The 17,330-nt window shown below is 47.9% G+C and overlaps 2 protein-coding genes across 8 annotated transcripts in view; one reads left to right on the top strand and one right to left on the bottom strand.

Annotated features, from left to right (window-relative positions):
- Nucleotides 1–1,581: 1,581 nt before the first annotated feature.
- On the top strand, nt 1,582–4,613 carry Rarres2 (retinoic acid receptor responder 2). Of its 2 annotated transcripts, none has more exons than XM_021164646.2 (6): nt 1,582–1,715; nt 2,011–2,205; nt 2,409–2,513; nt 3,969–4,064; nt 4,247–4,368; nt 4,504–4,613. In XM_021164646.2, the coding sequence occupies exons 2-5, from the start codon at nt 2,026–2,028 to the stop codon at nt 4,355–4,357; spliced, it is 492 nt and encodes a 163-aa protein (XP_021020305.1). In that variant the 5' UTR covers nt 1,582–1,715; nt 2,011–2,025; the 3' UTR covers nt 4,358–4,368; nt 4,504–4,613. The 2 variants fall into 2 exon arrangements, with proteins under 2 accessions (XP_021020305.1, XP_021020306.1); XM_021164647.2 differs by having other exon boundaries at nt 1,583–1,715; nt 4,250–4,368.
- Nucleotides 3,590–17,330, bottom strand: part of Lrrc61 (leucine rich repeat containing 61) — a 14,406-nt gene continuing 665 nt past the window's right edge. For 3 of the 6 annotated variants that reach the window (XM_021164640.2, XM_029478772.1, XM_021164641.2), the window contains exons 2-3: nt 15,653–15,792; nt 3,590–6,119 (exon numbers count right to left, since the gene is read on the bottom strand). In XM_021164640.2, the coding sequence (XP_021020299.1) occupies nt 5,232–6,011 (780 nt within the window). In that variant the 5' untranslated portion in view covers nt 6,012–6,119; nt 15,653–15,792 and the 3' untranslated portion in view covers nt 3,590–5,231. The remainder of the gene's footprint in view (nt 6,120–15,652; nt 15,793–17,330) is intronic. The other 3 variants (XM_021164643.2, XM_029478773.1, XM_029478774.1) reach the window with 1 other exon arrangement.

Genomic DNA, 17,330 nt, shown 5'->3' with positions numbered 1-17,330 from the left:
TCTGCCTCCTCTTATGGGTTTCAGAAGCCCATTCTGTCCCAGCCACAGGCTCCTAACACTCAAATAGCCTATGAAAGACCAGGAGTCATCTCACTTAGGATGCGGACCTCAGGAATGGCTCAGAAAAGCAGCATGTGGAGCCAACAAGGCCGGGCAACAAGAATGCATTTCTGGAGGGAGTTTTCTGACAGGAGAGTCTCAGCTAGGGATTTTCCTCATCCAGGAAAGGCATAAGAAAAGGCAGCCCTGGGCAACTGAGGCTGTAAAAGAAAGCTCTTCAGTCCCCTCTCTGCAGAGAAGGGGAGGGAGGTAAGGGGAGAAGGGACTTGTGAGGAGGAGAGCTGCAACCGGGATGTAAAGTGAATGAATTAATGAAAAATATGAAATAATAAATTAATAAATAATAAAAAATAATGGAAAATAAAGTACCAGGAGGACTGTAGAACCTTCAAAGCACCCTTTCAAGATCTAAAAATCCTTATGTCCCGTGTTAGTTTTCTAACCTAATATAACATGGCCTTTTTTTTTTTTTTTAGCTTATTCATTTAATGTTGTTTTTGACTGAAATTAAACTATCTTTAGTGGCAGTAAATACTCAGAATTAAAAAGTACATTTCAAAAAGGAAGTTCTTCAGAGAGCACGTAGTCCTTCATCCCTCAGGGAAAAGGTCCACCTGGCCAGCAGAGATCTGGAAGCTCTCAGCTCCTCAGACGGGAAGCAGTGACATAAAGGCTTCTGCACTTGCTCAAGTCCTGAGAGACTGAGCTGGAGAAATGAGCCAGGGTCAGGGGTCAGGTAGGCTAAGTCGGGTGGAAGGTACTAGGTGGACGGGACTACAGCTAAGGAAGCACGTCCAGCCCAGCAAGTCTATACATGGAGACCTGAGAGTTGGTGGCAGGTCCACAAAAGGGAGGGTCTGCTTGAAGCCTCTGCAAGGAAGAGACTGATGCCAGCCAGTCAAAGCCAGGCCTACGTGGGTGTGAACAAACCTGAGACATCAGGAAAGACACGACAGATGTCTGGTAGGCAGATGAAGGCAGAAGCCAGTGACACAGAAGCTCTCTCGCTGGACACACAGGACAAACTGAAGCAACAGACCTGCTACCTTGGTACTGAAGGAGCCTCAGTTTCCCCAACTGTCGCTTTTTAGTGGAAGATCACCTGGTCAAGCGGGACTCTGTCAAAAACGGCTCCCTCAAGTGATGGCAGTCATGTGTTGAGAGATGACAGAATTCAGACTGAGGCTGGAGATGAGGCAGAAGAGAGAACCTCTATCTCATACTAGAAAACCCAGGACTGGGGTAGAGAAACACCCACTGCTGGGGACAGTTGTCTTGATGGCAGCTGTAGCCTGGTGTGAGGAGGGTTAAGCATCTTGCAGTTCCCGCCCGCACTGGATCTGCCCAGTCCTCCCACGTTTACGTCTTCTGAAAAATATTCAGCCTGCAGTCTCATTTGGTGCTCCAGGCCCTCCCCCTCCCCTCCCCCTCCTTTGGCTCAATGCAAGAGGAAGGTCAGGGAACTTTGGGAAACGGGAAAACTCCAAAACTCCGGACTCTGGGAGAAGGGTCAGTGGGAAAAGGCGGGGCTTTGGGGACCAAGAGAGAGGAGAAAAGGGAGATGAGAGGGTGAGAGGGAACAACTGCCAGGGAGCTGTTCAAGGGACCACACAGAAAAAGGCCTCGCTAAAGCAACAAACCTGATCATTTTCAAGGTACCAGAAAGAGGCTGGGGATTTGGGGTATGGAGAGAAGACCCAAAAGGAGGAGAAAATGGCTCAGAAAAAAGGCTATAGTGGCCATAACCAGCAGGATTACTTCCCGGGGCTGTTGGCAGGGAACTCTAAAACTTTGCTGGCCCCAGGAAACAAGGCCTTGCAGAATAGGAAGGGCTAGTTGGATACCAATGGAAAGGGTACTTCAGAAAGGGGCACTTCTGTCCCTAGGAGTAGGTTAGGCCACCACCACCACAGCTCCAAGAACTAAAGACCACACACCATCTTTGCATAGGACTGAGGTGAAGCCATGAAGTGCTTGCTGATCTCCATAGCCCTATGGCTGGGCACAGTGGGCACACGTGGGACAGAGCCTGAACTCAGCGAGACCCAGCGCAGGAGCCTGCAGGTGGCTCTGGAGGAGTTCCACAAACACCCACATGTGCAGTGGGCCTTCCAAGAGATCGGTGTGGACAGCGCTGAAGAAGTGGTTAGTGGTGTGATTGGGTGGAGAGTGGAGAGCTGCAGCCCTGGAGACCAGTGAATTCCCAGAAAGCTGTACTGGGAAAGGCCCCCAGCCTGCCACCCTCCTAGGCCGTGCCAGTTCTAAGTTAAGGTGTTGGGGAAAAGGAGTAACATGCAGGAATTATCTGCTTGCCCTGTCTGTCTGTCTGTCTGTCTGTCTGTCTGTAGCTCTTCTCAGCTGGCACCTTTGTGAAGTTGGAATTTAAGCTCCAGCAGACCAACTGCCCCAAGGAGGACTGGAAAAAGCCGAAGTGCACAATCAAACCAAACGGGGTGAGTAAGGGGCTCTTACTGATGGGACAAGCTGCCAGGATAGGAACCAGAGTCCAGGGAAGCGCTGTGCCCATCACCAGGGACTGTCTGCAAGGAGGGGAGGGTGAAGGGAAGAGGGAAATTTCTCCATCAGAGTGGGTCCTCCTAAAGAAACTTCTCTATGGAGTTTATCCTGTATCCTGGCCAGGATACACACAGACAGTTCACCGAAGGGTTTCACAGTAATCAGTCACCCTAGGGTGACACTGCTGCTATGGACTGACCTCGGGCTGGTGGTGCGGCACTTTTGAGTTAAAGTTCTTGCTCTCTGACAGTTTTGTGGGTTCACTGAAGGTCCTTGTCCCCTCCCTGGAGTTAAGGGAAGAGACTGGATTATACTGGTGATTTAGCAAGACTCTTGGTTTGTTCAAAATAAATCTCAAAGGAAAAATGCAGATATGAGGCCAAGGTGATAAGGGCCCTGGCTGTGCAAGCTCGGGGACCTGAGTTTAAATCCCAGCACCCATATGAAAACATCTGGGTGTGGCTACAGAGGAGTATTCCTAGGCTTGTTGGCTGCCAGCCTGTAGGTACAGTGAGAGATTGTCTGCCAATGGAATAAAGCAGAGTGAAGTGAGACGCATACAGGTGTGAGTACACACACACACACACACACACACACACACACCAGAGAGAAACAGAGACAGGCAAACACCATCTGGGGAAGATTCGTGACTTTAAACATGTTTGCACATTAACACAGGCACTTGTGAATACACCCACGAGGTATATTGCCCATGAGCAGTACACATATGCATGCTCACACAGGAATGATACCTGCATAGGCTAAAGTACCATAGTCTGCAGGCAAGCCAAGGGTAGCATACACTTGAAATGCCAGCATAGAAGTTAAAGCAGGTGAACTGCAAATTCTAGACCAGTCTGGGCTACTTCTTGAGACTGTGTCCAAAGAAGAGAACTTCTAAAATCTCCTATGCCAGGGTAAGCTGCATGTCCATCTGGCTCGCATGTCACCTTGCCCCTTGGATGTAGTTATGTTTCTGCTGCTGCCATAAAATACCATGACCAAGACCAACTAATAATAGGAAAGGTTTATTTTGGCTTAGGGTTCCAGAGGAATAAAAGTCCATCATGGCGGGAGGCAGGGAGATGTGGATGCCAGCATAGTGGCCAGAGCAGGAAGCTGAGAGCTCACAGCCTTCCACGTAAACAGAACGCAGAAAGAGTGAATTGGGAGTGGTCTGAGGTTTTAAAATCTTAAGGCCTGCCCCACTGACACACTTCCTCCATCAAGGTCAAACCTTCAAACCCTCCCCAAACAGCGCCACCAACTGGAGACCAAATCTTCAAATATGTCAGCCTATGGGGGACATTCTTACTCAAATCACTACATTGTCCACTCCAGAGCATGCCAGAGGCTAGTCTCCACTCTGACATCCCTGTTCTCCTCCCCAGAGAAGGCGGAAATGCCTGGTCTGCATTAAAATGGACCCCAAGGGTAAAATTCTAGGCCGGATAGTCCACTGCCCAGTTCTGAAGCAAGGGCCTCAGGTAAGAAGGAAAAGAGGTTAGGGAGAAGCCTGGAGGGACAGATCAAATCTGGGTCTATGGGAGAAGAACAGGAAACCTGAAAAGAAGAGCTGGGTCCCCCCCACCCCCACTCCTGGACATTCCCCTGGGGGTTGTGGTGGTGCCTCCCTTCCTAGAACTGCTGCAGCAAACACTGGTTCTAGCAGGATCCTCAGGAGTTGCAATGCATTAAGATAGCACAGGCTGGCGAAGACCCCCACGGCTACTTCCTACCTGGACAGTTTGCCTTCTCCAGGGCCCTGCGAACCAAATAAGCCCTAGACAGGTAAGTGGTTAATGGGGAGAGCCAGCCCTTGGCATGGAAATTGGGCTGAGAAAGGACTTGTGAAACGTGAAAAAAGCTAGAACCAGACCCAAACAGTCTCCCGCACCCCCAACCTGGTTTTCCCTTCTTCTCTAGGACTTCACCTTACTCCCTGTACAGCTGTGGCAGCACCCAGCAGGAGCCTATCATCTCCCAGAGACTTTCAACTCCAGGCTAATAAAATTGCTGAGTCTGTTCCTTTCAAACCTTGTGTTGTTCTCCCTCAGCTCAACCTGTACATATAAGGGAAGCTCAAAAAGACTCTGTGTGTGTGTGTGTGTCCACACTTCCTGCCTAGTACCAGGAAGCAGCAGGTAGGGCAAGTGTAGGAGCCTTCCACAGGACCAAAGCAGAGGTTCAGAAGCCCCCGCGCATTTGCTGGAGACGAGACAAGTGATAACATGAGCACTGAACTATTTCATAAGAATAAGCAGGTGGCAAGTAACCTTACCCACAAAGCCTTAGGTTGGGAACTTGAGGGAGCCCAGGCACAGCATTGCCCAGAGCCCCTGCAGCCTGGCCGCATGGTGCATTTGCCAGATAGTGAGGGGATTTCCTCTCCCTTCTAGAGGCGATCTGGAAAGTGTGTCCTTGAGGCTGTGGGAGGAGGGAGGAAACACCCTTGAGGAGACGCAGGAGTTAGGAGCTCTCAAGAAAGGGATGAATGAACAACATAGTCTGCAGGGTCAGTGACCAGATATAAATAAATAGACAAATAGATAGATAGATAGATAGATAGATAGATAGATAGATAGATAGATAGGCAAGCACATGGGGCAGGGAAGGAATGTCTATGATCAGACCACCTTGGCTAAGAGTTGCATTTAAAAGACAAAGGAAGAGGTGGTTTCTGCAGGGCTGAGAGCCTGCTGGGCCTGGGCCAAGCTATTGCTGGCCTGACGATCCAGGTCAAGGCATTCCTGCAGTGTGTCCTGGAACTGTCGGCAGGCCTCCTCCAGAATGGAGCTGCTCCGGATGGGCCAGGACTCCCAGTAGCCGGGCTCTACCCATGGCTGGGCCTCGATGGCTCTGGGCCCTGGGCTGGAGCCGGAGCGCAAGGAACTGTCCAGGTCTCGGCATAACTGGTACAGCTCACTGCCCCGCCCACTCACTCGTTCCCCATCTATGACTTTGAGGCCAGGCAGTAGCTCTCGGACCACAGCCCAGTAGGAAGCATTTGCACAGAGCGGGTTGCTGAGCCGAGCCAAAGGGTCCCGGAGCCTCAGGTGCTCCAGGGCCTGCAGCCCAGCCAGACACTGCAGCTGACCAGGAGTGGTCAGCAGGTTACCAGCAGCATTGAGGCTCTGCAGGTTCTCACAGGCTGCTAGTGGCTCCAGCCCTGTAAGACGATTATTGGAGACGTTGAGCACAGCCAGCTGGCGCAGGGATGCCAGTGGGCCCAGGTGGGTAAGTGCGTTGCCTGATAGGTCAAGCCACTCAAGGTTCAGGCACTCCCCCAAACAACCCAGGTCCACCACCCCTAAACCCCGAAGCTTCAGCAACAGGATGGAATCCAGGGCAAACTCTCCTGAGTGGGACTTCAGCAGCTGGGGTGTGATGCTCAGCGCCTCAGCCTCTCCTGGCTTCTCTCCAGGAGGCTCCATGATACTGAAGACGGTTCAGACCACCGGGTCCTGGCAGTGCTGTCAGTCACAGGGATGCAGGTGCCTCTGAGGATCAGCTGGCTCCTCTCTCTCAATTCTGCTTGGGCCCTAAAGAGAGACAGACAGTCAGGCCAGCCTCTCCTGGGCATGTGTCCTGTGCAGCAGGGAACTGCAGGATGCCATGCAGATGGCGCGAAGTCCTTGTGCTCATAGAAACTAGGAATATTAAACACACAGGGTTGTCTCAGAGAGAGATTGTTTCCTCGCTCAGATGGCTGGGAATATAAATGTGGTTAGCAGCCTAAATGACCTCTGTTCTATCTGTAAGAATGAGACCACACCAGTCCTCTCCTGGAACCTTAAGATGGCATGTGTAGTCTACTTATAGAACCCATCTTTATGGAAGAGGGGCATGTACTTTGAAGAGTTTCTGCATAGCTATGCCCTCACCTTTATTGTGTACTCGGGTTTGCACTGAACTAGAAACTGTTTTCCAAATTGTACTGAACTTAAATAAGCCTAAAATAAACTGCCCAGTATCAGACTCTGGATGTTTGAACCAGCACTGGCTACTGAGTCGTATTGAACCAGAATTTCTTGTTTCACACGGAGAGACCCTCTGCTGCTATGGTGTTTCAGGGACCCCCACAGTGCAAAGCCCACCAGCCAATACCCAGGCAAGACCAGAGACCATCTTGGCAAAGGGAAGTGGCTTTTGCTGGTTCCACTGGTCATGCCATGTTACACAAGGGCTTAGGCCCATATTACCAGTTTGGTTCACCTCTCAAATCTGGACTGTAAACAAAAATACCATTACTTAACTTTTCTAGTAACTATTATGATACATCTTTATTAACTCTAAAGGGTTCCTTTTTGAAAAGTTAATTTTTTTATTGATTGGTTGGTTTGTTGGTTTCTTTGGTTTTGTTTTTGTTTTTTTAAGAAACTGAAGCTGGCTTTGAGTTCTCATTCCTCTGCCCTCCTCCACCCTAGCACATCCCCTGAGAACTAGGACTACTAGGACTACAGGCTTATACTACCACTCCTGGCTTAAATTTGTTTTAAAATAGGCACCAGGTAATTACCACTTTCCTAGCATGCAGACCCACATAAGAATGCTGGAACTTCTTTCATTCACTCAAAAATGTTATTTCCATTTCCCCAACATTGTCATCATTTAAAATGGTGTCCCAAGGATGCAAACCAACCTGCAGCTCTGGCTGGGGCCATAAGGACTGGGGAGTGTCGGCTTTTGGTCCTGGGTACTGAGGAAACTGAAGTTAAGGAAGGCAGAACAGGGTGAAGTTAACAGAGAAGCTGGGTGAGCTAGCTACACACTGCTGCTCCAACTCTAGTCAATCCCTATCCAAGTCTCCCCAGCTCCCCAGCCAGCCCTTCTGCTTCAACATCACTTCAGAGATCAGCACGGCGGCAATGGTCACCGTGTGCTGGACAGCACAGTGCTACGGAAGGCATGCATCATGGTACCAAAGGGCAAGCTGGGGAGGCGAAGAAGTCTAAGAAGCCATTTGGAGCAAAAAGGAGTGCCTAACACAGCTCTGGGATGTGGGGGAGGGCAAGTCTGTCTTCGGTGGCTGTGGGACAGTGAGCCCAGAGTGTGTGTGACATCAGAGAGAGAAGGCTACCCATGGGGAGGGTCAATGTCGCTGCTGCCCATAGAGGACTCAGGTTCACACAGAGGAAAACAAAAGCAGGCCTCATTCCAAACTGCAGACTTGTCTGAGGGCCCAGACTAGGGAGTCTGAGCTGGGCAGGCAGTTACACCTGCAAAAAACCATTAGGACACTGCCAATGCCGATGCCGATGCTGCTCAGAGCTTGTAGGTGTGAGGTACTGCTCACTCCCAAGACTAAGTTTACATGATCAACACTACTAAGTATCCTCTTCTCCAAGGAAACCAGGCTCACAGCACTGTCCATCAGTGACTCCTGCTAACTGGCAGCATCTTCATCCATCAGTGACTCCTGCTAACTGGCAGCATCTTCATCCATCAGTGACTCCTGCTAACTGGCAGCATCTTCAAAGAGCTTCTCATAAATGCTTTGACGGGGCTGGGAATGGATCTTGCACATCCTCTCAACAGTAATCATTCCTCTGTCAGTTCATTGGCCTGCAATATTCCAGTCCACTGCGCCATGAACTTCCTGAAGAGCTTAGAGGAGACAAAGTACAAGTCTGGGCCACCCAGAAGCCCTGCGATCTGGCCTGCCCAGGAGCAAGTACAGCTGAGATTATCTATGCCACCCTAGCTGTCCTGATTGTTGTGAGGGGAGTAAGCGAGCTGCTCAGGTCTACCCAGTGCCAACTGTGTCAGGGTCTCCTGTCCCCTCCAGGGCCAGGACATATGGGCAACATCTGGGTATTAGGTAACCCTCTACAGCAGGACCAGCAGCACTGGTAGACCTGCTACACCTGCTCTGTCCCTCTGACTTCCTCATCTGGGCTGCCCCCCTTCAGCCCATGCTTACTGACTAAGTAACTGACCAAGCCTATGATATGGGTCCACCCTGGAGAGTTATACTGGCTGACAATAGTCTGACACAGAACACTGAGATACAGCTGGTGTAAAATCAATGAAAACAAGCAAAACTACTCTGTTTGGAAATGGCTTTGGGACCACGCTGCACAGATGGCCTGGGAAATGTGGGATTTCTACCTATATAGCTCTGACAAGTTGCTTTAAGTCAGGGGCTCATAAAGGCTTGGCCCCGGCCCTGACTTCTTCCTCATGCCAGGGCTCAAAAGCTTTTTCATGTATTTCTTAAGGTGTTAGATGGACTAGATTGGTTTAAATGAAAATGGCCTCCATAGATTCATAGGAAGTGGCACCATTAGGAGGTGTAACCTTGATGGAGGAAGTATGTCACAGAGGGTAGGCTTTGGGATTTCAAATGCTCAAGCCAGGGCCTATGTAATTCTCTCTTCCTGTTGCCTACTGATCCAGACGTAGGACTCTTGGCTACTTCTCCAGCATCATGCCTACCTGTGTGCTGTTATGCTTCCTACCATGATGACACTAAACTCTGAACCTGTAAACCAGCCTTAATTAAATGCTTTCCTTTAAAAGAGTTGCCATGGTCATGGTGTCTCTTCACAGCAGTAGTAGCCCTGACTAAGACATAAGGATGTCAACTTGTCCTGTCTCCACATCCTCCCTGGATGGTTTACTTTCAACCTGCCAGGACTGATCACTTAGGTAAGATGAAGTGAGGGCTGGATGGTTAGGTTAAAGGATGCCTGGCCAACACTGAGCAACGGAGGCTTGCCTTCTTTGCTGCCTCCTCCCTACCCTCTCATCTTCTGCCCGGATACTTTCATCTCAGGCTGCACAAGCACCAATTAGCAACCATGGGTTCTGGAACCTCCTTACTCTGCCCAAATAGCGTAGCACATCACCTGGGGAGCAGTGGGGTGAAGATGAGATCTCTCCAAGGAGCTTTTCTTTCCCCAGTGTAGGCAGTTGGGTTGAGTACATTCTCCCTGCATCTCCAGAAAAACTCAGTCCTGGTCAGCTGAAAGGATGCATGTGCCCCTTGGCAGGGAGCAAGGGCTGCTTCTTAGTTAGGAGTCAGAGGTCCTGATTTCCCCCCTTGTATCCATAAGGCCATTCGTATGCCCAGAAACTCAATTTAACCTGTCTTTGGCGGGTCCTCCTTAGCAGCCCAGCTAAGTCTAATGTGAGTCATGGCAACTCTGGTTCTTTTCCATGTGGCCGGAAAAGAACCGGACATAACTTCAACAAAATGGCACCTAATGTGGGGCCTGAATCCAGGCCCCTGAGATTAAGAGTCTTATGATCTATTGACTGAGCTAGCTTGGCAAGAGGTCTGGTCTCTTAAAAAACAAAACAAAACAAAACGAAACGAAACGAAACGAAACAAAACAAAACAAAACAAAACAAAACAAAACAAAACAAAACAAAACAAAACAAAACAATCGTACCTAAACAACACAAGAGGAACACTGGGAGAGATATTTCTTAGCCAAGGAGCTAGAACCTGCAGACAGAGTACAAAAGGAGGCTTTTTAAAGAAGCCCTTACTACATTTTAAAACAAAATAAAAAAGTTGGGACTTCTCTCAAGAGCAGGGCGTCCAAGGAGAGGACACACATGCCACAGAGAACAAAACCGATAGAGACTTCCCGAAAACCACAGCTGCAGGATAAGCCACCTCAGGCTCTCCCAAGCTTGACACAGCAGGTTGGCCCAGTCCTGTCCTACGGAATTAATGCTCAATGCTCATGGTATTCAGGAATGCAGCCCTAGGTTGGCTGCTGTGGCCAGAATTGAGCAGAAGGCTAAAATGTCTCTCCCTGTAAGCAAAGGCCAGGCATAACACAGAATCTGAGCTAAATAACAGAAGACAGAGAAGACAAAGACAGGCAGATCTTTGCAAATTCTAGACCAACCAGATCTACACAATAAAGTCAGGGCAGGACCCTTTCCTGATAGATTCAGCCACTTACAAATGATAGTCTAAAATTCAAAATGACACATTTTTTTCTTAAAAAAATGTAGGTTTTTGCTATATATTTTTGCAATAATAAGTAAAAATATCCTTAATAATTTAAAAATAAATACACATCAATCTTAAATTTATATATAAAAATAAAAATATAGATATAGTTATCTACATAGATATTATCTCCATAGAAGGGAGAAAAGGTTTTTTTTGGGGGGGGTTGTTTTTGTTTTTACTATTATTTATTGGGACAGGGTTTCTCTGTGTAGCCCTGGTTGTCCTGGAACTCATTTTGTTGACCAGGCTGGCCTCGAACTCAGAAATCCGCCTGCCTCTGCCTCCCAAGTGCTGGGATTAAAGGTGTGCACCATCACTGCCTGGCTAGAAGGGAGAAAAGGTAAAAATTGATATAAATATTTTCAAGGGTATATAGATACTAAATAAATAAACTCATGCCTTTGAACGCAGCACTTGGGAGACAAAGACAGATAGGTTTCTTCTGAGTTTGAGGCCAGCCTGATCTACAGAGCAAATCCAAATCAGCAGAGCTACACAGAGAAACCCTGTCTCAATAAATAATAATTGTTCTAAAGTGTTTTAATTGTTTTGAATTGTTTTCATGATCAAAATGAAGGCAGTTATAACTTCTGTGATTGTGATGGTATTACGATCCTCTATGAGAGGGGTCAAAATGAAGCAGACCTACATAGAAAAGGGACTGCTAGTTGGATCAATCTATACTTTTGACTTCAGACTACCAAACAAAGAAAAATGACTGGACAGTTTAAGTGAGGCTCAAGTAGGAGCATGGAAGACAGTGGTGCTGAGGGTGATTTAAACTGTGGGGGTCCAGGTCAACAGGTTTCAGAGGAGAAGAATATTACTATGTGGCCTAGAAATCAATTTTGCCATATTTTGGTGAAAAAAAAATAGTCTCTTTGTCTAAAAATCTGCCTGAAGCTAAATTGAAGAGTTATGGATTAGCAGCTTTGGCACAGAAGATTTGCAGACAGCCTGGTATAAACTGTGTTGTTTGGTTATTATCGGTCATGCTGACAGCCACTAATCTACAATGAAAAGAGGCAAAGCTAAGCAAGAAAAAATACAAATGTACAGTCAGAGGAGAAGGGGGACACCAGGAAGTGCAGCCAGATTAAAGTCTGGTGCTAAGTGCAGTAAGATGACCTCAGAAGAAGACCCCACCCAGCCAGGCTGCCAATTTGTGAAAAGAATTAAAGAAAACCAAAGGCCAGACATGGTGGTACAGACCTCTAATCCCAGCACTCAGAAGGCAGAGGCTGGCACATCTCTGAGTTTGAGGTCAATCTGATCAACAGAGTGAGTTCCAGGACCAAGCTTAGGCAGTGAAGGAAAACAGAAAGCTCTTAAAGATGTGCCTGAACTTAGGGGGCCATGTTCCAGCCCCAGCAGGCACCATAACCGGACAGCTCTCTGGCTGTAGAGTCAAGTACAGAAGAGAGGGTCATAGACTCTCCTTCTATGACAAGGAAAGCTGCTGAGACCAGGCACCTGTCAGAGCTGTTCTTGCACAGAGGCCTAGAAAGGCCATTGTGTGGAGCCGTGAAGGTGAGGCCTGGGTTAATTTGCAGACCCCAAAATGTTGGAGATGCCAGAGCTGTGGGATGCCGTCTAAGAAAAGCAGCTAACAGGGAGTGGAACCAGCCTGAGAGAAGGAAGCGTGCTGAGGTGAGAGGAGTGGGAGAGCTGAAGAGCCTTTTCACATCAGACATGGAAATGCAGAGTTTGGAAACTGCCCTGCTGGCTTTTGGTCTTACTCTGGTTCAGGATTCCCTCACTACATTCCCTTTCCTCTTTGCTGGAGTGATGAAGTATATCCTGTGCTGTTATCTGTGAAGGCTTAGGTAACTGTTACCTGTCTAGCCTGCCATTTTGTGCTTTTACTAAGGAAACTTTTGTATGTGTTATTACTGCTGTTAACTAGGATGTTCTGTGCTTTGGAGTTCTTGGAAACCAATCACAATAGAAGTCGATTAGAACTGCTTTGCATAGTGAGCCACATTAAGTTTGGACCCAAAGCAAAAGCAACAGTTCCTGGACCTATGTATAAGCTTTTATGGGTTTTGTTTTTATAAGCTGCCCCTGGGATGGACCCCAACATAAGAGAAACTCCTGCACTGATATAACAAGCTATTTGGAATAAGACTTCAATTTGAGTAGTGATCAAGTAAAGTTTAAGTTCCCAAGACCTCTCTGGGAACTGACATCCTCCTTGGCAGAAAGAGACATGTACGTGGGTAACGACATCCTGATTGGCAAGTTAAGGCATGAATAGTAGGCAAAGCAAGTCCCCTGCCACAGTTGAGTACCCCAACCAATGAGAGCAGGAGAAGTGTATAACAAAGACAATTCTAAGGAAGCCCCCCATCCCTAAATCCTGATTAGTGGAATCACTTGGCACAGATGTTTGTGGATTTTAGGCTTTAAAAAAAAAATCCTATAGGATCTTAACTCAAGGTCGCACCCAGATCCCAGCCTGGTCTGCAGCCCTGATGGATCAGTCTTGGGGTGCGACATTCAATAAACCGAGATCAATGTCTGAGTGGTCTCTGTGGTGATTCCCAGACCCCAGCATTATCCACTCTTTCATTTTGATTTGACAGAGTGTTACAGTTAAGAAAGTGCCAGGAGTCTTAAAAGAGACATTGAACCTTGGACTCTGAAACAGTGTGGAGATTGTGACAGACTACGGATGAGAAAGTTGGACTGAATGCAATTTTGTGTTATGATATGGCTACAAGCTTATGGGGGCTAAGGAGTGGAGTGCGGTGGCTTGGATGAAAATGAACCCCACAGGCTCATAAGAAGAGGCAACATGAGGAAGTGTGGCCTTTGGGGGAATATGTCACTGGGCGTGGGCTTTGAGGCTCCAAAGGTTCAAGTCAGGCCCAGAGTGACCCTCTTTTCTTGCTGCCTGAGGTTCTGGATGTAGAGCTCTTAAGCTACCTCTCTAACACCGTGTGCTGCCATGCTTCCTGCCATGATGATAACGAACTGAACCTCTGAACTATAAGTAAGCCCCAAACTAAAGGATTTCCTTTATAACAAAATTGCCATGGTCACAGTTTCTCATGACAGCAATAAAAAGCCCAACCAAGACAGTACTCAACTTCACTCACTCCTCCTTGATCACTTTCTTAAACTTTGGAACAAGAAGTCAGGAGACCCAGGATGAAAGAACATAAAAAGACTGTGGAGAGCCCAGTGAGCCAGAATGTCTTTCCCTGGAGAAGACTCAGAAAAGGACAACCGACTGTGAGCACCCAGAAGCTAGCAAGCTGCATCTCTGCATAGCAGAAGGTAAAATTGCAGGAGCAGCAAGCTCAAAAGCCTGCATGCTGACACAGAGAGTGCCAAACACTGCAGACAACTGGAGAAAGCAGAGCATTTCTACGAGGAGACAAATGAGCTCTTAGACTCTCCTGGGAGATGGCTCAGAGGGTTAAGAGTCAGTGGCTTTAAGCTTCTCTCATAAAACTCAGCCAGCCACTGTAAGACCAAATGAATGAAGGCCCATGAGACTTCACACTTGTAAAAGAACTGGACAAAGCTCTGAGTGCAAAAGGCCACCCATGGCCCAGAACTACTCTCAGAAGTCAGAGTGAGGAAACTCCTATCTTATGACTGAAGAAAGTGCAACCCAGGCCACTAGCTCCAGAAGCCTCCAGAAGCCGTCAATGAAGACATAGCACAAGGCATTAAAACTAGGCACCGGCACCAAGAGTGGTGTCAAAAGGGGAGAAACCTGGCTGTTAGAGCTGCAGCATGGAGTACACCCCAAAACCTCCATCGATAGACCTGTTAGGCCACTGGGGCACAAACCCTGTTCTGTTTCTAATCCCTGGTACTGTACAGTTGCTCTTGGATTCATTCAGTTATTTAACAAAACTGCACGCAAGTACTATGATCCCACAGGACACTCAAGACACACATATAGGCACCAGGAACGGCTGCACATGACTATAACTGCAGCCATTAAAGATTAAAGCTCCTGATGCAATAATCCAAGCTTACAATCATTAGCAGACAGAATGCAAGCCGTTACAGTGAGAGACTCCACGTATCTTTAGTCTGAGGTACCTCCTGGAAGCCTTCTGCCTCCCAGTGTTTTGCTCCATTTTCTATGCTTGAAATCAATCACAGCAAGAGTGCACATGCAGCACTTGGGAGGCAGAGGCAGGAGCTCAGTCATAGGCTAGCCAGGACTAGGTATTAAACGTAAAGTTTGGAGTGGAGGCATACATCCTAGCACTCAGAAGCAGAGGCAGAAAGATCTTTGTGAGTTTGAGGCCAGCTTGGTCTACAAGCAAGTTCTAGGACAGCCAGAGCTACACAGAGAAACTCTTGTCTCAAAAAACAAAACCCAAAACAACAACAACAACAAAAAGTGGAAGGAGGAGTTGTTGGGAAACTCAGCGAGAGAGTGCTTGCCTGGTACATGCAATGCCCTGGGTTCAATCTCCAGTACCAAAAACCCCAAGTACAAGAGTAATTGTCTGGTTGACAAGTTCAGCTCAAACCTCTCTCCTAGTGTCTGTATTAGGGTTTCTATTACTGTGATGAAACACCATGACCAAAAGGTAACTTGAGGAGGAAAAGGTTTATTTGACTGATACTTTCCAAACCCTCACTGCTCCTCACTGAAGGAGGTCATGACAGGAACTCAAGAAGGGCAAGAACCTGGAGGCAGAAGCTGATACAGAGGCCATGGATGGGTGCTACTTACTGGCTTGCTCCTCATGGCTTGCTCAGCCTGCTTTCTTGTAGAAAACGAAGACTGCCAGCCCAGGAGTGCACCACCCAGAATGGGCTGGGCCCTTCTCCATTGATCACTAATTAAGAAAATGTCTTACAGCTGGATTTTACAGAGGCAATTTTCTCTAGTGAGGCTCCCTCTTGGATGACTCTAGCTTGAGTCAAGTTGACATAAAAACAACCAGTACAAGGGCCTGGATCCAATCCTCAGCACACACACACACACAGAGAGAGAGAGAGAGAGAGAGAGAGAGAGAGAGAGAGAGAGAGAGAGAGATGGGAACAATTCAGGGGTAGATTATCCAGAGCTGGGAAGCAGAGGACGAAGGGACAAAGAGACCCCTAATAGTCCTATTTACTTACAAAGGTCTGTGCACATCAACTGAGTATGAGGTTCTTTTGGAACAGATCTTCAGGAATGAGGCACTCTAGGAGTGGAGGGTGGCTGCCTAGATACGGCTGACAACATGGAGCGGACAGAGGTGGGACAGGCCCCGTGATAACTGAAACACAATGGGAGAAGCACAGGAAAGCATTAAAAAGGGATTCTGGGGAAAGCAAGAGGAGAGAATCTACAGAGCGATAGCTTCAGTCATGGCCCTGCAGCGAGAAGCGTGGCAGAGGTAGAGGGAACTTACTCCAGGACCTCCTCAGACACCAAAGACACATATCAAGGGACACTGTACAGAACCCACACGCCTCCCCACTCTGTATCACCAACGAAGTTGAAAACACTGTATTGCTTCAAGACTCAAAACAAGAAAAAAGTTTGTGTTCAGTACTTGTTTCTAGTTTGTCGTTTGGTTTTCTGAAAATCCAGTCCTAATGGTTATAGAACTCGTAGGTACAACACCTTTGGCGGGTCCACTGGAGCGCTGAGAATACTGGAATGCAGGAGAGGCAGAGGAGGGAAAGACTTGGCAGTGTTTCTCAGATGGAGTACAGGGGCCCAGGCAAACAGGAGTAAAACACACCACAGGAAAGAGGTGAAATTCAAGATAAGACACACGGGAAAGGTTTGGGGTGCGTGAAAATAGCAAGGAATCTTATTTTTCCTGGCAGACGAGGAAACAGAATGGCCTGCAGGCGGGCAAGCCAATGAAGGAATGTCGGGTGGGAAATGATAACCGTCCACAGTCCAAACCCTATGCGTACCCCAGAGAAGCCACATAACTGTAAAACCAGCAACCTGCAGATGAGTAATTTTTGGCATCTGTTCACCTGGACTAGGAGATGCCTCAGCATGTACCCTGTGTTGTCTGATTAGATTAGAACTTTCTCTTGACTATTTTGCCAGTCCTTTTCAGGAGCATGCCCAGATGGGACCTGGCTCCCTAATTCTACCCTGTTGCACTGCACAAGCATACATCCAGGGGCATTCCACAGTTCCATTACGTGCAAGCTTGCCAGCCTCCTCTCCTCTCACATTCCTACACCTGGGGAAGAAGGAGCTCTAGTCTCCCACACAACCAGAGAATTTAAGCCAGTCGGTGTGAGATGCCAAAGCTTTTAAATTCAGGCTCCATTTTAGAGAATCTGACCTAAGTTTGAACTCAGGTAGACTAACAGGTTGGTATCTAGCATTAGTTTCCAAGTTGTCCCCCCAACAAAACCTGAGCCTAGCTCCAATCTCTAGGCTAATCCCCAACAAGAGCAGAGTTACCAAGTTACACCCCCAACAAGACCAGTGTCTCCCAGTTATTCCCACAACAAACCTGCACCCCAGGTTGCAAGCCCACCCCTTGCCTAATGGCCACCCATGCAGAGGGGAGCAGAAGTTAAGTTTATGATATGACTCCCAGCACCAGCCAGTTACGTTAAAGGCCAAAGTAGCTTTCCATTTAGATGCTCGCATACGTATTCCATGTTTGGTGCTTTCTATAAAGCCTTGCCACATAGACATTCGGGGCTCCTCCCCCACCAAAACCGTCCTGCGTGAGGGTGGTGCATTGGGGGCGGGGGTTGAGCTAGCTCCAATAGAATAAAGACCCTGCTGTGAGTTGCATCAGGTCAGCTCCTGTGTGTGTGGTTTTTTTTTTTT

Source organism: Mus caroli, chromosome 6 (genome assembly GCF_900094665.2).
Source record: "Mus caroli chromosome 6, CAROLI_EIJ_v1.1, whole genome shotgun sequence".
Lineage (NCBI taxonomy): Eukaryota > Metazoa > Chordata > Mammalia > Rodentia > Muridae > Mus > Mus caroli.
Note: the sequence above shows the minus strand (reverse complement) of the source record. Positions and strands in the feature narration are given on the sequence as shown.